The sequence below is a fragment of the Rhea pennata genome, chromosome 4 (genome assembly GCF_028389875.1).
Source record: "Rhea pennata isolate bPtePen1 chromosome 4, bPtePen1.pri, whole genome shotgun sequence".
In the NCBI taxonomy this organism is placed as follows: domain Eukaryota; kingdom Metazoa; phylum Chordata; class Aves; order Rheiformes; family Rheidae; genus Rhea; species Rhea pennata.
Window position 1 is genome coordinate 896627 of NC_084666.1, and position 23630 is coordinate 920256.

The 23630-nt window shown below is 36.5% G+C and overlaps 1 protein-coding gene across 3 annotated transcripts in view; it reads left to right on the top strand.

Annotated features, from left to right (window-relative positions):
* The window catches only part of ZNF638 (zinc finger protein 638), a 61369-nt gene that overhangs the window by 14743 nt on the left and 22996 nt on the right, over nt 1-23630 (top strand). For 2 of the 3 annotated variants that reach the window (XM_062574889.1, XM_062574890.1), the window contains exons 2-17: nt 1162-2782; nt 9552-9613; nt 9899-9937; nt 12618-12925; nt 15560-15909; nt 16868-17014; nt 17365-17496; nt 17870-17928; nt 18112-18155; nt 19308-19376; nt 19859-20032; nt 20151-20222; nt 21116-21168; nt 22675-22806; nt 22938-23066; nt 23552-23593. In XM_062574889.1, the coding sequence (XP_062430873.1) occupies nt 1162-2782; nt 9552-9613; nt 9899-9937; nt 12618-12925; nt 15560-15909; nt 16868-17014; nt 17365-17496; nt 17870-17928; nt 18112-18155; nt 19308-19376; nt 19859-20032; nt 20151-20222; nt 21116-21168; nt 22675-22806; nt 22938-23066; nt 23552-23593 (3433 nt within the window). The remainder of the gene's footprint in view (nt 1-1161; nt 2783-9551; nt 9614-9898; nt 9938-12617; nt 12926-15559; nt 15910-16867; nt 17015-17364; nt 17497-17869; nt 17929-18111; nt 18156-19307; nt 19377-19858; nt 20033-20150; nt 20223-21115; nt 21169-22674; nt 22807-22937; nt 23067-23551; nt 23594-23630) is intronic. The other variant, XM_062574891.1, reaches the window with a different exon arrangement.

The window sequence follows — 23630 nt, forward strand, 5'->3', positions numbered from 1 at the left end:
CTCCTGAAATACAGTATGCAAACTTAAAAACAACTAGGAATGTCTACAAGCTGTATTTTAATCACACTTAGTGAAAATCTGCTAGTAAAGTTCATTGAAACCTAATGTATTCTTGTAAGAAAGAATAGAACCAGCAGATTATCCAGTTTCAGGAGGCTGCAAACTGATAAGAGTGTGGATGAAGGACTTCTTGGGGTCCTTCTGACCCCCCTGGTTGTGCAGTTTTGGAGTGTTGTAAATGCAGGCAGAACTGTGCAGGTGAGGTATCTTGCTTTGAAAGAGCACATAAAGTTTGTAGGTCTACACCAAGAACATGTTTCTGAAGCTCTGTAGTATTTCATGTTTTGTTAATCTGGGCATCACCTTGCCTTTTTGCTACCTGAGTCTATACATTGTTTTATCACCTAACAGGACTGAGTTCCAACTGGTTTCACCTGAAATAAAAGATGGTAATTTCTATTGCCATTGTGCGTGTTTTATTCTTGAACGTGGATGGCTTCAGTTTTTAGATGATCTTGCACCTTTCTATTTAAAGTTGTTTCTATAAGATCTTGCCTGTAACAGCTGGAAAATGGATATTTGAATTTTGTGGCTAGAAAATTTCCATTTGTCACACCCTTTGAATACTTTCAGAATATAGTAGCTTACCCATGAGAATAATCTAGGGAGTGTCTGTTCTGAAAACTTATCTGCTGCCTTCAAATTGATTCCACACTGACTTAACATCCAAGGTGTACATGTTTTGGATTTTCTACATACTGATTTTTCACTTGTAATTCATACTTCATAAATATTTGGAGATGTTTTTAAGTTTGGTCTACTGCTCATAAAATAGCTCTAAATTTAAAGAAATCCAAGCAGTATTGTCACTAAGAACGTAAGTCTAAATTTTTTTTAGAAAATACTGTAGAAAAATACAAGAACTAGATAGGTTATCTGTGACATTGAACTTGTTTGGTAAAACTGTCTAGTGGATAAGATTTTATGCAGCAAAAGAAAATGGTCTTGTTGAACATAATTTTGAACTCAAAAGTATCATTTAAAGCTGTCATTGAAATATGATGTTATGACTGCACATTTTTTTTCTCACTGGCTGTAGAATCCACTACGTAAAGTAGGTGAAAAGATAAAATAATCTAATACTTGTCTTTTAACTTTCAGCTTTGTGTTATTCTTGGAAAGTTTCGCACCACTTGTGAATTCCTTGAACCTTGGCATTGCAAGCCCATTTCTGTTGGGCCCTCCTCCTTTACAGCTTGCACAAATTAAGACACAGTTGGCTCTTCAGCAATTGACCTCAGTTGCTACAAACAGTTCTGCACCTCCTTATGCTTTGTTAAATCAGGCATTTCTGAAAATCGCAATGTTTAGCCCTAGAGGAACTTTACCTCAGAGGCCGAGAGGACCTAATCCACCTAGCACAAAACCTCAAGGATCCTTTAGGGGAGGGGGTACGGCAGGTCTTCAGAGAAAACCTGCACCTGGAACACCTCAAGGAATGTCACAGAGATTTTCAGGACAGGAAACGTTTCAGTGGACAGGATCACAGAGGACAAATGTTCAGGTAACTCAGCACAGAACTGATCCAAGGCAGGTAAAAGAGAAATCAAATCTACACCATGAGCAAAAGGGAGAAGGTCGTACAAGTCGCTGGGATAGTAGCCCCTGCTCAGCTGGTGGGACGACTGGGCAAAAGCCACCTGCTTCAGCACGGATCACAGAGCAGAATTCAAATGTCCAGAACCGTTATACAACAGAAAGTGCTTCCAGTATTTTAGCAAGTTTTGGGCTCTCCAATGAAGATTTGGAAGAACTTAGTCGCTATCCAGATGACCAGTTAACACCTGAGAACATGCCACTAATCTTGAGAGAGATAAGAATTCGTAAAATGGGTCGTCCGTTACCCGGTTTACATTCTCGGAGCCGAGGAAAAGAAGTGATTGCTGGTACGAGTGGTGCAGCAGTCAAGAGTAAAGTGATTGATTATGGTCACGCAAGCAAATACGGTTACACTGAAGATCCTCTTGAAGTACGTGTTTATAATCCTGAAGTACCAACTGAAGATCCTCTTGAAGTGCGTGTCTATAATCCTGAAGTACCGAGTGGAGAAAACAGGGAAGACTTCCAACGAGATCAGAGTGTGTCAATGGGCGTCCCACAGTCTAGTATGACATGTAATCCAGTGTTTCCAGTTGAGGAATTAATAAAACAGATGGGTTTCCAGAATGAATCATCAAATAGTCGGTCATTTTTTCCATCCGAGACTACAGGGAAGGTGTCCGGATTGTGTGCGACGCCTGCCGGACTCCCAGTGGTGAAATCTGTATCCCAGCCTGCGGTACCGCCTGTCATACCACCTATGATGCCACCTATAATGCCACCCTTGGCACAGCCTATGATGCCACCTGTTATGCCACCTATTGTCCAACAGTCTGTGACCCAACATGTAATGCCACCTCTGACCCAGCCACCCTTTTCAGCTGAACTTCTTGCAGCTGTAAGCCAGCATGAAAGAATTCAGCATGAATCTGGGACAAGCCAGTCCAATACGCAGAGTGGCTCAGTAGCAGGACAGAAGCCCTTCCAGACCCAGGCTGAAGGGCCAGTTAAATCTCCTTTTGGTATTGTGAAAGCATCTTGGCTTCCAGTGTTTCCACAGCCTGATGCCCAGAAGATAAAAAGATTGCCCACTCCCTCGATGATGAATGACTACTATGCTACATCTCCAAGAATATTTCCACATATGTGTTCTCTGTGTAACATTGAATGCACTCATATGAAGGTGAGTGGCTTTCAAAGATTATTGCATAAACTTGTACTCAGCATCTTACCTTCTGCAGTGTTCTATGAACTAATTTTTTTATTGTGCATTAAATGAGTTGTGATTACTGTGCTCTCGTTTGAGTGCTTACATACAAGTTTTTAAATACTAGAAACAATGCTAGTAAATATTTGTAACTTTGCTGCACAACTTGTTCTCTTTGTAATTTTATTTCAAATGTGCCATGCACATTTTTTCATTTTTTATCTTTCATATTAAAGAAAACTGATTCATATTTTCTGCACTGGATTTAAAATGATGAAACAAACTCTCCCTTATTGAGGTAAAATACTAACATTGTTTGGGTGACCAAAAAGGGTGCAAAAATTTTATACTGAATCTTACGAGTGTAGACGGGATTTTCATGTATTCAGCCCAACTCCTGTGAAGTCTTCATTAAAACAAAGCTGCCTATTTATCTGCAAAATATTAATCTTCCAAATGTGATCTATGTGACGTTGATTATTCTAGAGACTAAAGACTGTCTGTGAGGGATACACAAAGCGCTTTCATTCATCTGAGTGAGGTTTTTGGCTATGAAGTAAATAGCAGATTCAACTCTTGAAGAAAGAAAAGGAGGGAATTAGTGAATGTTGGCAAAGAGAAAAGCATTTTGAAAGTTTTAGATTTTTCTTGAAAGACCGAGGCTTGATATGTCAAAAATACAGGAGAATATAGTTAAAAAAAAAAAAAAAAAAAGAATAATTCATTATTATTTTCATGTATTTAAAGTAGCCTTTGGCAAATGTGGAGAACCTGGAGGGAGTCTTTTCTTTTTCCCCTCCCCTCAATATGAAAAGATTATGTAAGATTTTTAGATGCTATTCATGTAATATATTCACATAATATATTCATATTATAAATATAATATATTTATATTAAAAAATGAATTGTTAAGATAGTGGCAGTTGCATTTGTATTTCTACTCAGAAACCTTTTTCTTAAGTACGTTTACAGTACAGGCCAGGAAAAAGGGCAGTTTTTGAGGCAGAGTTGAGAACTTAAAGGGAAATTTGGTTGAAAATAAGAAAAAAGATCTGAAATTGAATATGGTGACAAACTTTGGTTCGTATTAATGTATTTTTCCAAAGTTTTTTATGAAATTAGTCTATTTAAGTGTGAATTATTCAGGAGCTTGCTTACTGGTGCTTTCTAAAATTAGGTGAATATTTGTACTAAAAATACTTATTGAAGAAACAGCTATGAATTTTTGTGGAGAGATTGAGGGCTATAGCTTCTTCTTGTCCTAATATCACTACAGTGTAGCGTGTGTGCTCCAGGCTATCTGATCTAATTGCAGCTATACAACCTTTCCTCCCTGTCATGACTGCTTCTAGCTCTGGCATATATTAACTTTAATCCAAATACTATTTTTTTTGTTATTGTTCCGTGTGCACCTGTTACTGAGTAGACAATTCAGACTTTCTTGAGGCTTCATGGAAAAGCCATATTTGGATGACAGTGTTACAAAATAACCAGAAGAATTAGGTTGTTTTTTTTATCTGCAAAGAATAAAGTTTCTTCAGAAAGTGTTAGTCTTGTGTATTTATGAGTTCTAAGGAATGAAAAACTCCTCTAGCTTTCACTTTTACAATTTGACTTTATTCATAAAGTTACTGTCCTCTTTGTCTCAGTTGCATGGTTAAAGAGGAAAAAAAAATGCCTAGAACTTTAAAGTTTTGCTAAGTGTTATAAATGGAAACCTATGAAACAGCACCTGCAAACTGTGAAGGAAATTACAGGGAAATGATGCAGGAGAAATCTGTAAAATCATGGATGACACGAGGAGAGTGGATAGGATTTTTTTTTTTTTTTTTTTTTTTTTTTTTTTTTTTTTTTTTGCATAGAGCTTAGCAACTACTTGTCACAATGTTATGGAATCTTAGTTTGGAAATAACTAGACAAACCCAAAGAAGAAAATCCTTCAAAGGCTATGCAAAACCTCTTTGATGGCTCAAGAAGTTCCTGATTAGCAGACGATTGGAGACTGGGAGTGTATTCTGGAGACATGTCTCTACCTTGTTATATTCTTCCCTAGCCGTCCACTGGTGCATGCTGTTGGAGAAGAAATGCTGAGTAAGCTAGATGGACCTTTGGTCTATCCTGGTACACTTGTGGATGAACTGGATCTTCAAAGTTGTTTTAAGATCAAAATGATTAGACAGGATTAATTCTAGTGTGCCATGCCAAGTTATAAAAGGACTTTAAGAATGCTGTGATATAAACAACTGCCTTTGTAACATGGCAAATTGGAAAGACTTGAAACAGTTGTAAAGAAAGTAGATGAATGAGGAGGCTAGCTCAGGACAAAAATGAATGATGAGCTATGAAGAGGATGGAGATGTCAAATGAGGAAAATCTTTGCTTTGTCTAACTGCAGAAGAGATTGGACATCCAACAAACTTAAGTTCCAGTGTTGTCAAAATGATAGATTTCAAGTTCAGACTATTCATGGTGATTAGCTGTCTTTTTTGTAGGTTTCTATAATCCAGTTTTGCACAGAATTATAAATTCATCTAGAATTCCGTTTTCTTGCCAAGGTGGAAGCAGAAGCTGCACTACCTTCTTGGAAGAGAATTCAAATATGGTAACTGAAGTTACTTTAATAAAATCACAGAATTATGGCTGGATAGAGGACTCAACTCCTGCTTTTGGAGAGTCTGCCTCTGGATCTTCCGTGACCATTAGTGGCTGAAGCTTCGAATTTGCAACATCTGAAATATTTTACCCTTACTTTTTCAGCTTACCTTTCCCATAACTTTAGTGGAACACTGGCTCAGTTTTGCTTTGGAGTGAAAAATGCTTCTGCTCTTCCCAGAAGCATCCAGTTGGCTCTCCCTGTAGGTCTTTCTTTTTAAGTATTTAACTTTGCTTAATTAATGAGGTTGGATGAAATCAAAGCTGAAGATGGTCTTGAGATTTTTGCAATATATAAAAACTTAATATTCTGAGTGTCATACAGCTAAGTATGTACATATTTTCTAGTTCTTTTGTAATCTGAAAGAATCCTGAACACCTCCTTTGACTGCTATTTATATAAATTTGAAGTTTTTTGATAATACACTGTTCAGAAGTCAAAAGGTAGTATCTTGCATCTGCATGGCATAGTCTATTGTAGGCCTATCTTTGAAAAAAAAATATTTTTTAAGCTTTGCAACTTTTTGTAAGGCATGGGTACAATCATCCTGTGAAATGCATGGCATTTCACATGTGGTAACGTAACAGCTGTATAAAAGCCTTTTACTCTAGGACAGAATATGAAGAATACTGTAGCTGTTTCATGTAATGGACTTTAGAAAGACACTGATTTCTCTTTCCCCCAAAACTGCTTATGAGATCCTTAGTAGTAGGTGGCCACAGCCTTGATTATTTGGAGATACCCTTTGCACCCCGGTTTGTTCTTGCATTGTGCCAAGGTTTTGTTCAGAGCTGAACTGAGAGAAGTGCTGCGTGCTGAATCAACAGCACAGCTTCAGTCTTGGTAATCTGGGGTCCTGCAATCAAGTGTCAACTCTCTAACGTAAGGTATAGCTCTCTAAAATCTTGTAGCTAGGTGGTAAATGATGATTATCATGAACTCCAGAGCCGGTTGTTATTGGAGCAGCATCAAACATGTGAATAGTGCAAGTAGATTTGTGTTTATTTTTATCTCATGCCAGGAAACGCTTTGCTTTTTGTGGCTTTGTCAGGGGTAGTTGTATGCAGTAACTTTTTTTTTTTTTTTTTTTTTTTTAAAAAAAAAAAGGTAAAATCAAGAAGTTTTTTTTTTTTAATGTTTGAATTGGAAAACTTTTTGACATTAAGATGACTTACTGATCTGGAAGGTGTTCTTTCTCATCCAAAATTTGTGCATTTGTATTCTGCAACCTTTTTTTTCAGGGAAAAGTTATTTTGTCCTGAGTTAAATGGAATCTCTACTCAGTGTTATATTTTTTCAAATATATTCATATTTTTTCTGATTGAGAAGTTCTTTTCTATTACAAAAACCATCAATACTTTGTGAACACAGACGCGCTCTGTTCTCAGCTTGACATCCTGGTTATATGTGGATAATTAAGTACGGTTTCTCTGTCTTCAAATGCATCATTTCTAGAATAAAATAGATTTGTAATGTGAGTAGTGTGAGGGATTATGCTTACTAGAAGCTCCTTACTGATGACTAGAACACTGTGTATCATGATTTTTGTTATTTTAGTGAAATGGGTTTAAAAGAGGGCCAGACCTTCTCGGCCTTTGAGCAGTATAAAGTCATGTGGACTCACTGTTTCCCACAAAAAGATTTGTGATTCCATTGCTGAAGGAAGGAAGCAAAACATGATTCTAATTTGTTTTACTCCTAGTTTTTCCTATACGATATCTTGCTGTGAAACTAATACCAATGAAGTCAGATACTATCCCCTTTGCATTACTGTTATTTTACTATTGGCAGAAGACTTGAGTTTGGAGGCTATGAAGGTTTTCATTATTCTCTGTCGACTTCTGCTTCAGAAGATTTTCAGTAGTGATCCAGCTGGGCTGGCAGAAATAATAAGAGAATTGCCAGTCACGCAGAATTAGATAATACAGTGATAAAATTGCTAGTCCTTCGATGGCATTGGTTTGTTGTGCAGCAGTGCTGCTGCTATAAGAAACTGGCTACAAGCTCACTTTTTGAGTGTGCTTTTGAGTGCTGTTGCTGGGAAAGGATCCTTTCCTTTGGGGAAGGATCCTTATGGTGGGGCCCAACATGCCAAAGAGAGAGGAATATTCCTGAAGACTGAGAACGGCAAAGAATGAATCAAAAGAGAAGGAATACGCATAAATTGAGACTCCTGTAATTATATGAAATACAAGAGAGCATTGGCATAACGAAGACTTGAAGAAGCGAAGAATGTTGTTTTTGTTAGGAGGAGAATATCTCTTTGTAGGCCTGCCAATCTAGTTAATGCGTGTTGGACTGCGAGCTATAAAAGACACTTGGAATCAAAATGGCCTGCAAAAGCCCTCTCTGAAACTGTGTGTGCTTTCTTCAGTTTGGACCATGGAAGTGGTATATTTGAGGCCTCTTTCCTTTCATTTCCACAAACTAATCTGTTTAATCCATTGAGTAATTGTTTTTCTTTTTCCCTTATAAAAACTAGATAAATTGCATTCTTAATGGGATACAAGGTTACTCGATAATGGCATGTTATTAGAAAAACAGCTGATAATGGTGAATTGCTTGCTCTTTACTTGTGTGCATGCTGTGTATTTACTGTATAGCTACTGTATTAGCTGTATTGTCTGAAAGCTTGCGAGTTGTTTTGTCAGTGTGCTCTAAATAAATCCTTAATTTGCTTTGGTAAAACTAGTGAGACTAATGCAAAGGGCTTTCCGACCGTCAGTTCCCTGTGTTTGAACAATTAGAATGTTTTAATGAACACAATTAGTCAATTTTTGTCAGTGTTGTCCTGAGTTTGGTTAGTGTTATCTGTATCTTCAGGAAAAGATAGCAAGTTTTGTGTTTAAAACATATTTTAAGTTGTTTAAACACTATGTTTTCTGCTTCTTCGAGTAAAATAGTTTTGGTAGCTGTCTTGTAGTTCAGGTTTTAAGGTTGGTATGATGGTAGTGTGAGCACAAGAAACAGCTGTTTTCATTAAGCGTTCTGTGCTGCTGCAGTGCAGAAAATTGACTCTGGTCTAGTTAAATCAAATTTTCTGTCTCATAAGCTTTGAGTAGGCCATCACAAGCATTTCTTTGAACCAATATGTTCAGCATTTTTTTCAGTAAATAAGTTTGATTGTGCCAGCTACACATTTTGTAATCTTTTATAAGCGAGCATATGCTTAGAAAGAATCATACATAATTTCACAACACAAAATTATTTTATAAAGCCTTGCCTGTCAGTTACATTGTTCATCTATTAATGTCTGCTTTAAAGTATTAAAGCAGGTAGGTTTTGTTTTTGTTTTTTTTTAAGGATATTTAATATTGATTGTAGTGGGGACAAATTGTGTGTTTACAGTTAAAGCTGTGCATAAGTCACCTTCAAGATTGAGGGCTTGCATGGTACTTCTGGTTTGGATTAACACTTAACCCATCAGATGCTCCCCAAATTAAAGTTTTGTTAATGTTCTTCCTATACATAAATTCATGGGGAGTGAAAACTAAAGGTTTCATCAAATGTTTTCTTGCTGATCTTTGGTTGGAACATAGTATTAGGGATGATTGTTCTCGAGTTTAAGGCATGAATGTTTATGCCTTTGTAGCAGTGATTTTTGATTGGAAGATACTGTGTTTTGGTTCTCTTTCAACCTTGATTTATTCAGCTTTATTTACTATGTATGTATTCATATAATCTGCCAATCTGAAATTTGCTAATAGCTTTTTTTTAAAAAAATATACCTCTATCGAATCTACTTTTTGTATTTTAGAAATATGGTGATAACATGTAGTGATGATATGTATGGTGAATCATGTGCTGTGTTCATTGAAGTAGCAGATTGGTTTAATGTGATATATTTCCACTTTATTTCATACATATTTAACAGCCTACCATAATCATTAAGAATAGTAATAATAATAGTAATTATTAAGAATAGTAATAAAAATAATTTCAAGTGTGAATCTGGACTCAACATCAGGTCATGTTAGATAAAAATTGCTAGTGATGGCAGATAAAGTACAAAAATGCTTCACTAGGAATTTTGGTCACATGCTACACTTTACACACTAATCAAACTTCTGTGGATGTCTTTTCTCCAATTAGGACTGGATTCTGCATCAGAACACTCCTCCTCACATTGAAAGCTGCCGTCAGTTACGTCAACAGTAAGGAATTTAAAAAGTTCACTTAGTGTAAAAAGTGTTTTTTGCATGCACATAGTCTGTAGAAGCATATTTGTTGTCAGAGTTCCTTAATTAGGATTATCTGTATCTGAGTGCTATTGTTAACTTGCTTTAGACCATTAGGGTAAAAGGTGAACTGACACTTGATGCTTCTGGAGCCCTGAGTGGGAGCATTTATCTGTAAAAGCTACTGCATGTAAACCAAAAATGTACTCGAGTGGCAAATTTAGCTTTTTAATTGACAGTCATATTTTTAACATTTAACAGATATCCTGATTGGAATCCTGAGTCTCACTCTTCAAAGAGGTAACTGCTTTTTGATTACACATTATTTTAAATCTGATGTTACTACAAACATGGGGTAAATTTTTCTTATTTTACTTGCTGATAAGCTTTACTAGTGGTATCGTATTTTCATTGTAAAATTGCATGGGATCTCTGTGCTTTTTTTGTCCTAAGGCCTTCAAAAAATAAGGGTGTCATGGTGTCTAAAATGAGAATAAACTGTAGGAGAGTCAGAAGAGTGATATTGTCAACAGTCTTGCCCCGAGTCTTTCTCAGAACCATGCTTCAGTTAGTCACAAGTTGTTGGACACGGTATAGTGACTGAGAGAGATTGTGACCTATTTCAGATCAGTGATCAAACTACTTGAGTGGTTTCTGATTCTAATAGGCTTTTTTCCAGTGGTATTCAGTTAGCAACTGAAACTTTTTTTTGACGTTAGGGTTGCTTGTCCTAGTTTTTTTCACAGACTCTTTAGAACATTGTGCAGATCCCTTGGGAAGTTATGTGATCACAAATTGAAAACCACTGGATTTGATGAACTCGTGTCTCTTCTGTCCTTAAACTATGCTATTTACAATTGTTTTTGAAAACAGTGTGTGGACTAATTCTACTAGAATCTCAGCAAGATTGGATTGTTTTACTGGTTCAGTATTTGTATGTGTTTTAACTTGCATACAAATAGGAATGGTAGAGTTTTCATTTTTCCTGAATTGTCCTGTGACCTCCCATTAATTAATTTGATATATTTCCTGGGAAACTTACTTGGATGTTTGAAGATGTGTTAAGATGATCAAAATGTAGGTCAGGTTAAATTGCAGAGTGCATACCAAGTCCTGCTAAGTTACTAAACAAAGAATAACTTTTGAATGTTTCATAAAGAGAAAATTATATTTTAAAACCTCAAAATGAGATTGCTGCAAAATGTTGAGTGCTGCTGATATTATAAAGAACGTGGATAAAGAAAACTGCTCTTAGCTAGAGTAACTTAGCACTAACTGGACAAGTTTAATGCTGCTTTTTTGTGAGTAGTTGATCTTGTGTGCTTGCAGGTGGGGCAAGAGTTGTTTTTTAGGGTGGTGCTTTCTTGAATCCTTCTGTGATGACAGCATGTCTCCAGTTGGGAGACTTAGAGTATATCTTCCTGTAGGCTGTCACAGTTGCTGGCCGTGCTCTCAGGGTAAGGTCGATGAACTTACTTTGCACTGTGTCCACTCCGCTAACTGCTGCTGTACGGTTCTTTTGATAATGTTTTATTTTTTAAAAATAGCTATGGTTTGTTGATGCAAAACATTTTCAATGTAGAGTTGGACACAAGAGTAATGAGATTTATGTGGATTTTAAATAATATTTGAACCTTGCTAATTAAATAACATTGGGAAGTCTTGCTGTGTGGGGCAGGTAGGAGCATCATTTAGAAGAACTGGAGGTTGTTCATCTGTCCTCAGCTAGCTGCAGCTGTGTTTGCCAAAAAGGTTGGGTAGCTGCTGCCTCAGTTGCTTGTCATCCCCTTCACCAATCTGCAGGTTGTTGGTCCTGTCTCCTTAACTTATATCATCTAAAAGCAACTTTGTCTGTTCAAGGTCTTGAGCAGTAATAGTAAGACTGGATCTGGTGATTCATTGAGTGCTGATGCTCTTGTGTTCCTGTATAGATTACCTTTCACAAACTTAAATGCTTTTCAGTTGAAAAGTAAACTGCTCTTTCATGTTGTGTTAGAAGATTTGCAGTTTTCAGTCGTCCAGCTTACTGTCTTCCTAGTAAGCCCAGCTGTGCTGGGCATGTGTGCCAAGTTGTTTTTTTCCTTGTATTTCTGTTAGTTTTTCTACAGAAATTGCTAGTGCAGTTCTACTTTCTGCATCATGCTGAAGGGCCTGTTGCATCAGTGGCTGCTTCTGGTTTTAGCACCTCTGAGGTGCTGTGTTTACTGTAGCCAGTTTTGATTACTGGGGTAGCATATCTTTGGTATCACAGAATTCAGCATGGGCTGAGAAACTGGGCAGATGCTTGAATGTAACATACTGGCCTGTCATGTGACTAGCTCATCAAAAATGGATATATAAGCATATACTCTATGCATCTTTGACCTTTTCCTTTCTCTCCTTTATCCCTGTGATCTGTCCTGTCAGGGTTTTGCTGTTTGACTACTTCCCATATCTCTGACAGTGACTGTTTCTCCTGTGGATCTCCTCCACATTATTTCTTTTACATGTTCTTTACCAATTTCACAACTGCTGGCACTGTAAATGTGTGATGCATGCACAGTTACGTCATTCCTTTCAAATCTCTCCTTCAATCTGGATTAATCATATGGAGATCTTGTCTCAAGGTTTTTTTTACTTTCAAGTTAAATTAGGAAGAACCAAGGAAGTTATCTTAGTTCGTTTCTCAATGTCATGTGTCTTTTTTTCCTTTTCCTATGCATTTTTATGGCACTGCAACTTGTAACACCAGAATTATCTTTGTCTTGTTCTGTGTAGGTTTTTGTCTCCCACTTGTTTCTTTTTTAGTTTTGTCTACCTATCTTAAATTTCTGTAGTAAGCATCTTACTGGTATTTAAAGTATACTTGTTAACAAAGAAGTGTCTGAATGCTTTGCTGATTGTGTTTTTGTTTTGTTTTGTTTTTTTGGTAGAAAGTCTGTTTTCACAGACTCAATCTTGCTGCCATGTTGAAATTCATTATATGCCTTTATTCTATTAGAAATGCTGGCGACCGAAAAGAAAATCAGACCCCAAAGCGCCGTTCCAACTCTGCTAGTCCCAGTCCTAGACGTTCTAGAGTTGCGGGTTCTGGCTATGTTCTTCGTCGATCACGGTCGAGGTCTAGGAGCCCTGGCCGTTTCAGGCCAACACGGCCAAGAAGTCGAAGCCCAAGACAGGTGCGCCGACTTAGCCCTAGACACAGGTCAAGGTCACCACAGCGATCACGGAATCCACTGAGAACAAGTCCTCGACCTCAGAGGTCTTCCAGTAATGATTGGTCGTCAAGGAGGACCACCCGATCTCCAGGTGAGGAGGAGATGTATTTAAAATGTGTTTAAATGTGAATTTAAAATGTATTTTAAAATAGCTTTCCCTGTTGTTGCTTTGTGAGACTTAAGCTTGGAAGAAAACAGGTACTCTAAAAGATCTGAAGTCTTCCTCACCTAGTGTCAGCAATTGTTAAATAGTGTCAAATAACTGCTGAGCAAGCACCTTTCCTATTTCTGCTCAGCTTTTGAGCTAGTAAGGATAATCATCAGTTGAATACATTTGGAGATTCTTCATCCTTCAGCATGAAAAAAGCAATTTTGCAGCTGCAGTATAGATGGGGGGGAATAGTGCACTGTATAGAAACTGCATTGAATTGAAGTGGAATTTACAGAGGGCCCATGAATGGATCATAAATAATTTAGCTGAGATAAAGGGACAGTACCCGAAAGACTTTCAGTGCAACATCTTTGTAGCAGTTGTTTTGCACCGTTTTCTTACCCTCATTTCAGCTTACTACATCCAGTTTGAAAATATGTAAGACATGTAATGGAAAAATATTTGTAGTTCTAGGAAATCGTGTACGAACTCAGTTCTGCGTCATTCGTTTTCCACTCAGTCTCTTGGATGAAATACCAGGGTGTTTGGAGTTTTTGTTTCTTTTTCAATTCCAGTGAGAAAAAAGGAGGAATTTTAGAAATTGATTATTTTCTGTTTGAGCTGTGTTTGTGGCTTTGTCATTTGCATAATTTCAGAAAACTGAGAGGTACTGAGCTCTTCTGTAGGAGAGAAGTCTAAGTAAAAAATTGAGAAGTGGCAGGCAATTTCAGAAATCTTCTTAAGGGTAAAATATGATCTACCCTAATGTAGAAGACTGAGAGGAAGAGACAATCAATAACTAAACAGTAAATTGTGAGATCCATTGATCTCCTTTAAAAATAAAGTGTACAGGGGATCAAAGTTGTATCCTATCATGAAAGAATAATTTAAAACAATAGCATCAGTCTTCAGGACAATACGTGGAATTTAGCAAGAGGCATCAAGGTAGTAAGTACTGCAAGGTATCAGTAATGAGAGGAAGGTCAAAACCTGGAAAGATTGTTTCTTTTTTTGTTGTGTCTTGGCTTGTCCATTGGGAGCAGCAAGTGGTTAGCACAATAAAAACTACATTAGCTGTTTCAAATTGTAGCCTAAAATAAGGATTGAACTGAGAAAAGGGCACTGTTTAAGGTAGAAGTTTTCAGGTCAGCTCTCTGGATGCGATGCACTCTGTACAAGTGTGGACAAACTGATTGAAGTAACCTTGGAATTCTTAATGTTCTTTGAGAAGTGAAAGAATCAGCGAGAGAGAATGACTGTGAGATCGCAAGAAAAGAATAGGGCTTATGTAGTTCCCATCCTGCAAAAGCAAAAGACAAATTGGACAACTACTGCTCAGTAACACTGAGTTTCGGTCTTTCTATTTAAAACAAAATGAAATGAAACAAACAAATCATTAGCTTGCGTAAGTGTCATACTAACTGACTCTTCTTTTATGACAAGGTAACAGCCTCTGTTGACGAGAGATCTTAACCTCAGTAATTTTTGATACTGGTTTCTGTGACATTCTCAGAAGTGAAGTAGGCTCATCTCATTCTCTTTTTTCTACCTGGATAACAGTACCCAAAAAGTAGTTCTCAGTGGCTGGCTGTAAAAATGAGAAGGGGTTATCAGGTAGAGTTGTGCAACAGATCACTCCCAAATCCAGTTATATTGATTTTTTTTAAATTTTATTTTATGATTAGCCTAAAAAATAAAAGAGAATGTTCTTACAAAACCTACAGAAGAAACTGAGAGCAACTTCAGGTGTGTTGGGGGGCAGAGTAAGAATTCAAAGAAAACTTGACAAATTTGAGAAAATTAGGTGTGTTTTTCAGTACAGACATGCACAATATTCCCTTCTAATTCAGGAGCAGTCAGCTGCATAAATATCAAAAAACGAACAATTTGCTTGGTAGCTTTTCAGAAGAAACTGAGTGATAACAGCAAATCAGGGAATGAATGCCACCGGGTATGCCACAATGTTACAAAAAATGCAGATACCATGGTGGAGATGTACAAACATAAGAGGTGCGAAATGCTGGTAATGCCTTAGCTGGAATAGCTGTGGCTTTGGGGAGCAACATTTTAAGCATCACACAGTACATTGTGTTTTCCTGAGAAGAAAAGACTAACCGTGAACATAGGTGACTACTTAGTGCTTATTTATATGGATGAGGTACGGAGAAAATTTATTCTGCATGAAGAAGTTTTGCTAGAAGTATCTTGTTTAAGGTGGATGGTTTGTGCCTCTTTCTGCACGTACATATGTATGCATACCTGGATAGAATAGATATAGTGAAAGTGGTTTCCCTTACATGCAGAATTAAACTATCAGTCTTTCTTTTGACCCTCAGAATTTTTGTAGATGTTATTGCCAGTGTCATGTTGGTCTTACTAAAGATGTCAAATTGCAGAATGACACAACAGAAATAGTACAGAGGCTTATTCTTTGTAGGCGATCTCTGCTAGAGCATGCTGAAGGCTCTCTCACTTGCAGTCTTCTGACCGAGTCAGGAATAAGTAGTGATAACAAATCTGAAATTGTAGAAAACTGAACAGCAAAAACCATTTTTTTTCTCCTTCCCCTCACAGACAAAAAGGCAGCTTTGGAGGCAGTAGTGAAAAGTTTGGGACCCGGCTTTGTAGCAGAGTTCAATAAACATAAGTCACTTCAAACAGCTGGGCAAGGATCCTCAGGATCAGGAAGATCACCACCTTCTCATGGACTCTTAGGGAAGATGCCTGGAAATATGAAGAAGCCACTGAAAACTAGTGTTTCTCCAAAGGCTTCAAAGAAAGACTTGTTTTCGCTGCCTGGGTCAGGTGCTTCTAAATCAAAGTCTCCTGAAATAGATGATTCACCCCAGAATGAAGAAATGGAAGAGGATGAGGAAGATTTATCCGCAGGAACCAGTGGCCTTTGTCCTACTCCGTACAATAGGGTGAGTTTCTTAATATTTTTCGCTGTGATTTTTGAGGATTTGGTTTGTATCTCATTTCAAGGGAGATCACTTTTAAGAAGATTAGCAGTTATTTCTGAACAGCTGCTTGCTGATTCTGTGTAATAGATATTGCTGTGTTAATGCAGAAGCTTGCTGGTTGCGAGTAAGCATGAGAAGTAATGCAGTAAGGACTTTCTGGTGGAAAGTAAGAGAGTGGTGTTTGGTTTACAGCAGAAGAAAGAAACACCCATTAACTTTAGGTCTCTATTGTACTGAGCACTTGCTTGTATATACTCTGAGTGATGACCTCTGTCTGGAAGAATTTTCTGTGTAAGTGGAAGTAAAGGATAGAAAGTAGAAAGTGATGATTTTTCCTGGTCGAACAGGGAAGATGAAACATGGAGAAATTTACCAATCCTGTCCTAAGGAGGTGTTTAAACCAATGTCATCTTAGTCTGTCCTGTCAGCTGTTTGCTCTTAGAGCAAATATCTATAAATCATTTCTGTGTTTCAGTTACTATTGTGCAGTTGTGATGGGTGCAGTTGTCCGTGGTAGTTTGTAGCTGCTAAATGATAAACAAAGAGAAGATTGCCTAGTGCTATTGAAGACCAATAGATAGTATTGAAAGGAAACTAGTGGAGTTTTGCAGCCCCTTATCTTTGCAGCCCAGATGACTAAAACTATTTAAGCTGGTAATACTTTTTAAAAGCAAAAGAGAGGTTTTTCCAATGTTGCTTGGTAATCCTGTGCCATGTCTTCCATTAAACTGGAAGTTGAAGAGTAGTGGAAGAACAAAACTGTGTATCTGTCTTTGAATTAAAACCAAAAATACTCAGAAAAGCATAGCTAACTAAGCCATCTTACCTGCTTCAGACTTGGAGTAATTTTTATTATTATAGGCTTTACTGGACTGGCCTGGGAAAGTGTTTATTCTTTTGGTTTGTCTTTAATTTTTAGCTGTTGAGAGAAGAACTACTGAGTTGTGGGACAGTCCTTCAAATATCTGATTTACCAGATGATGGCTTTTCAGATCAAGATATTAAAAAAATCGTTCAACCTTTTGGCAAAGTTAGTGATCTCCTTGTACTTCGCTCTAGGAATGAGGTAGGTTTTCCCGTAGAATGTTTTTGTGTTGTCTGTGTATCCAGAATAGAAAATATTTTGTAGAACAATGAAAAACTTTCTGTTGGGATCCTCAGCTGCTCGGAGGATAAGGCTTTTTAGAGAGTTTGTCATTAAAGATGACATATATAATCTTGAAAGAATTGAGAATGTTAGAGGGATCTAGAATGCTTTTTCTGCAAAAAACTGAAGTCCAAGCTTTTTCATCAAGCTTCATGTGAACTTGGAGAGAGAGGTACATGCAGTTCTGACATGAGCAGGTTTTCTAAAGAAAAGTGAAACTGAACCATATATTACACCTATAATATGACTGAATATGCCATTTGTTTTAGGCTTTCTTAGAAATGAACTACAAAGAAGCAGTAATAGCAGCTGTGAAATACAGTGAAACTGTACCAGTGCTGGTAAATGGGAAACGTGTGAAAATAAGTGTAGCAGAAAAGCCAAAAGCAACTCCTGGCCAGGTAAAGAGCATGATGGAGAACAGCATGGTGGTGGCTGCTGTTTCTTTTCTTTTCCTTTTTTTTTTTTTTTTTTTCTTTTCTCTTATAGCTCTGTACTTTGCTCTATAAACTTGTTTACATTCCCCAAGCAAAAATTGATAGTTTTAAAGTATTTATTTCCTCTTCAGAAGTTGCAAATACCTAGTTCCAGGTTTCCATTTTTCTTGCCTAAGATTGATATTTATGAACAGTTATAAGTTTAACAAGTAGTAAAAGATACAGCCTCTTTTAATATATATAGTGATGATTTGGTATGAAGTAAAGCAATAATAATGATATTATGATGCTTTAAAATTTATGATGCAGTAAAAGTTCTTCTTTTTGTAAATTGCAGGCCAAAATGAACATCAAAAAAATGACTCAGACTATTAAAAAAGTTGCATCAAGTACAAAGTAAGTATTGCTCTTATTCATTAATATCACTTTTACTGATAGCAGGTGGTAACAAAATGCATGTATGTCTCTATTTGCTTTATTTTATTTTAATATTTTTGAGCAATTTCAGCTGCTTTGAAATCAGTGAGTTTTCTTTGAACCTGATTTTTCTTTATTTTTTTTTCCACCTGCTCACAACAGAAAAGATCAAAACACTGCCACTAAGACAGCTAAATCCATTACAGGTGAGACTTTTTTCTGCTTTGCATCTCTTATTGCCTTCTCTCTTCATTTCCGGTATCATTGGTTTAGTATGAGTGCTTTTTTGATAGTCCCTGAAAGCAGGTTCAAAGAGGTACAAGAAAAGTGGTTTATCCTTTCTGATGTTGTCTCTTTGATGTAACTCTGTCTTCTTTACTTAAAACCCCCAAGCAGCTATAAAAACTTGATCTGTGCTTATGCTTCAATAAGTTTTCAGATTTTAACTGTTTGTCCCAAACTGTGAAAAATGTGTGGTGTGAATCCATAAAATAAATGTCATTCTTCGATTTTACTCTTAGCTTTTTGTCTAATGTATCTAATATTCTGTTTCGCAGTTATTTCTAGTGTTTCTTCATGTCTTAATTTTCCTCTGGATCATTAAAAAACTAGGAAAAATTTTAAAACATTTCAAATGTATAAGGAACATGTTTCAATAGTATGCAACTGACCTGGCAAACCTGTATGCCACATCATTAGTTTTTTTTTTCTCCCTTTTTTAATACTTTAATGAAAACAGGTCAAACCACAGCAAATGCATTAAAAGCCAGTTAAAAAAACAAAATTCTTCTGAAGTTTAAGATGGTGGAAGTAACAGCCGTACTGTTGTTTGTTGCTTATTTTGTTAGCTTTCATGAGCAATTGTTCTGAGCAAAATTGGGGACCAAGACATTATTTTGATGGGAAACCTCTGCTGTGCTTTTCAAAAATGCCATGGTCTTGATTCATTCTTCACTGAGGTTTAGTTTCCAGAATGGAGTTAAAATTCATGTAACTGTGCTGCTTAGTCTTGTCTCACAGATGGAAGCAAAGTTTTTTTTATAGTTATTTAAAGGAGAGAAAAAAACACAAGCCTTTTTGTAAGAGCAAAGTATTAAACAAATTCACAAAAGGTATTCTAATTTATGACTTTCTTAATTTAATTCCAACAAACTATTAAGTTTTGGATTTGTTTTCTTTGTGTCAGTTCATACTTTAAAGTAGCTAGTGTCTTCTACTTAGAACTCTACATTTCAGTTGCTGCAGATTAAAACATTTTCATCATATTTTTACACACTTCTGTTATGTTTACTTCTCAGATGTAAGACTTAAGAAATAAGCATTTCTACTAACCAATTTTTTTTGTCTATTTTATCTAGGTAAAAAAGAAGTAACTAAGAAAACCTTGATGACAGGAGATAGTAAAATCAAAACTTCAAATATTGCAGGTAAGGCGAGTGAGGATTTTTACTCTTTTCTGGGAAAAACATACACAGGTGATCTTCCATTACCTCTTGCCTCCCTACAGTTTTTAGAACAAATTAAGGTAGGGAGTTCTAGCCTTTCACTATTCCCTTTATTGGGTTTTCCAGTGTAGGGTAAGGAGGTACCCTTTTTATACCTCGTGATGTGGCTAATACAACCAGCACTGATTATAACAAAAAATCAAGGAAAGAAAAGTTTAAAGAAGTAGACCCTTTCGCATGAACAGAGCAGTACGCTTGGTATGCAAAGCTGGAATGGAATGAGCTTATCCTGTATAAATTCTTTTGCTCAGCTGTGATGAGGAAGAGAGGATGTCTTTAAATATCTGACATAAACTTTATATATATAAAAATATGCTCAATATGCTGTTTCTTTTTACTATTACTTTTATGCTCAATATGCTTTTTTTTTTTTTTTTTTTTTTTCTTTTACTTTTACTTTTCAGCAAAATCTAAAGAAAAGGCTGAAGATCTGAAGATATCAACAGAACCTGGAATAGAAGTTGGAGAAACTAACTTATTAGAAACAAAGAAAGTTACAGAAGGTGACACAGTTACCGAGCTTGTGAAGACAGTAGAGACTCAAGCCAAAGGAATGAATAAGCCTGCACCAGTAATAGGTATTTCTGATAGGTTAATGCTATTTTAAGTTACTTTCTGCTATTTTAAGTTATTTTCCTGATTATAAGTTTTGTGAAATTTAGTATTGGGATGTTGTCTTGAATTTTATGTTTTTAGAGAAACTTTCACAGATGCCTCAGCTGGTGGGAATGGACGTAGATCAGTTTAGTGAAGCTTTAATTGATCAAGGTAAATTGCAAACTGACATTTTTTAATTTCTGTATTGAAATTCTCTGTTATTATGAACTAAATGAAAATACTTTGGAGGCTAGGAACTCTTCAGAAATTAAGATGACACAGGGTATCAAAAAAGAAAATGGTTAAAGTAGGTTCACTGACTGAAACATAAAACTGCTTATCAAGATGATGGGAGTAGAGAGACTAAACTCTCTACTCCTGCCAGACTGACATCTTTGAGCAGCGTAGTAGTTTTGGCTACAACTTCTCAATCCAACACAGGGTGCTTTATTCACAGTTCATTAGAGCAAAGGATTGAGCTTTTCTATATGTTCTGTTTCCAGCTCCACCACTAACTCTTTTAATCTTGTTGCTTTGCATTGCCTGATTAGATCTGATTCAATAGACACTATTTTCCCTATATTTTATAACTAATATAATGATCTTTATTTTAAATCTAGTTTAAATGCATCTTAGTTCTTACTTACTATGTATGTGATAGTTTGTCCTTGTTGTATCTCCACTAGGCCATAATTGCTGAACAACTATAGGTAGATAGAAACATCTTACAGTAGAAGTGACACACTTAACTGTGCTTGCTTGTCCTGTTTGCTCTTCATGATTTTCTGAGCCTCTCAGATACCTCTGTGGACTTATTAATTGACCGATTTTAATTGATTTTTTTTTAAATTTATTCCTGCTAAACAGCATTCTGAATGCATTTGTGTAACGTTCCACAAGTCTAACCAATGTCATTTGTTGCTGTAAGTTAAATGATGGAATACTTCATTTTTCTTAGTGACGATGGTGATTAAATGTATAGATAATGTAAAATGTTTTAAAGGTTCTGCAGTATTTTAAGAAATCTGCTAAATTAACCTTCCTCTCCTCCCCTCCTCCTTAAGACGCTACTATAGTGACTACGAAGAGTGAAGAATCAATGGAACCAGTTAGCAAGGTCAGTCTAAAGTTACTTGATTCTGGATGTCTTCAGTACGCATTTCGTGTGAATTTAGTTAGAAGTGTATGGATAGATGTTACTGATGATGCAGTTAACGTACATTCCAGCTAAAGGTTTTTATGGGAGAGAGGCAAGTATACAAACTTAAAATAGTCACCTGGAGCAGGCTGCCCCAGACCATGTCCAGATGGCTTTTGAGTATCTCCAAGGATGGAAACTCCACAACCTCTCTGGGCAACCTGTTCTAGTGCTCAGTCACTTTCGCAGTAGAAAAAAGAAAAAAAAAAAAAGTTTTCCTGAGATTCAGACAGAATTTCCCATGTTTCAGTTTGCACCCATTGCTTTTGTCCTATCACTTGGCACCACTGAGAAAAGTCTGGCCCCATCTTCTTTACATCCGTCTTTCAGATACTCAGATGCATGGATAAAATCCCCCCCTTGGTCTTCTCCAGGCTGAACAGTCTCAGCTGTTTAGAACATGCTTTTAATACTTAGCAATTCATGTGTTTGCTTTTTTGGTTCCATAGTGAAGGCTGTAGCTCATAATAAAATAGGAATGTAGTTGTTCTGTCATGTATGAAGATAAGATTCATCACCAAATGTTGGTGCATACTAGTTTTTGAGCACAGGATGTAATTGGAGAGAAGCTGCAGTATTAAAACTACAGCTGTCCTTATCCCCTAACGTTTCCCTTGGCATGTCTGTATAGTTTCGGGTGATCCTTGTGTAACAATCAGACACTTTTTTTTGAACAACATACTGTGAGTTTCCCAGTGCTGATGTGTTGTCTCAAAAAGTGCTACATTTGATTTGAATCTACTACCAGTTAGTTTCATTCGGTACATTCTAGTTCTTGTGTGAAATAGAGTAATTTATTCTTTAATTTTTCCCTTTTGTTTGTGAGTTGATAGACCTCTACCATATCATGCTTCAGGCTTTTCTTTTCTTTTCTTTTTTCCTCCTCAGAGTTTATGCAGTCTTTCCTTACACTAAAAACTACTTTGGTCTTTGATCTGTATTGCTGTATTCTGGATTTTTCCTATTTCTGTTATATTCTCTTGAGGTGCAATATTTGCACAGTACAAACCTGTGGTATTTGACATGTGAGCATATCATAGATATAAAACAGTGGCGTAATTATAAAGGATTGAATTTTTGATGAGAGTGCCAGGGGGAACCCAGGGTGTGTGCAGAATTGGTTTAACTTAGAATTACATCCTCAGTTAAGCAGTAATTAAGGATATTACATGATATCATTAGAGTTTGGAGTGAAAACAAAATTTGTTTAGCACTTTCTGCTACTATATCCTAAAAGACTTAGATAATCCAAGGTTTTGGTTTGATTATGTGTACAATTACGTATTTTTAAGCAAGTGCTAGTAAGTTGGCCTTCATGGAGTTTAAAAGTGCTTTTACGCTGTAATAATAAATGCTCTCTTTAGTAATGTAGCAGTTTTGATTTATAGTTGAAGACAGACCTGTAATACTTCCATTTGTTTGCAGGAAGTTGATGATACGTGTGTGGTTCTTATTTCAAACTTGCCTGAAAAAGGATATTCTGTTGAGGAAGTTTCCAATCTAGCAAAGCCATTTGGAGGACTGAGAGATGTGCTAATTTTATCATCTCATAAAAAGGTATTTTAATTAATATTCAGTAAGGCTTCTGTCTAGAGAAGCAGCGAGCATGGATGTGCTAATGTAACGCAGCAGGTATTGTTTTGCTAAAACTCAAATTTCTTACATCTTCTTTTTCTTTATTTTTAAAGGCATATCTAGAAATAAATAGAAAATCTGCAGATTCCATGGTTAAATTTTATACCTGCTTTCCAATGTCACTGGATGGAAATCAGCTCTGCATCAACATGGTACCTCAGTGTAAGACTATAAAAGATGAGGTAAGTCTGGAAAAAAAAAAAGAGGGGAAAGAAGTATTGGCACTTCAAAATACATAATGAAATTTAAATACAGAGCAAGGTTTTGATTTTTTAAGCTGACTTTTATACACAGTTTGTTTTATACTTTCTTTCTGATAGTGTGTCTTATTGAATGCAGATTCAGTTAAATATCTTTGAGTCCTGCTGTCTGAGGCTATGAATTGTTTGTTACTGAACCAGTCCTTATGCTGTGCATGTGTCACGGTTGCCTCGTGTGGTTTCTCTCCCTTTCAGAATATCAATCACAAACATTCTTTTTGGGGGAGAGAGGCTGGTGATACCACAACAGCACAGATGTTAGAAGTGCTGATGCTGCTGATTTTATTAATAAATCAGAAAATAAAAAGTTTTCATTCCCCATATGACATCTGTGACTCCCAGTTAGGTGCTGCTAGTGGAGCTGTATTTTACAGTTCAACTCAAACCTTTTTGGTTTTGTTTTTCAGGAAGCAATATTTACTGCCATCATCAAAGATTCCGATCCTAAGGTAAGCTACTGGTAATCTATTTTTTCCTTAAATGCTA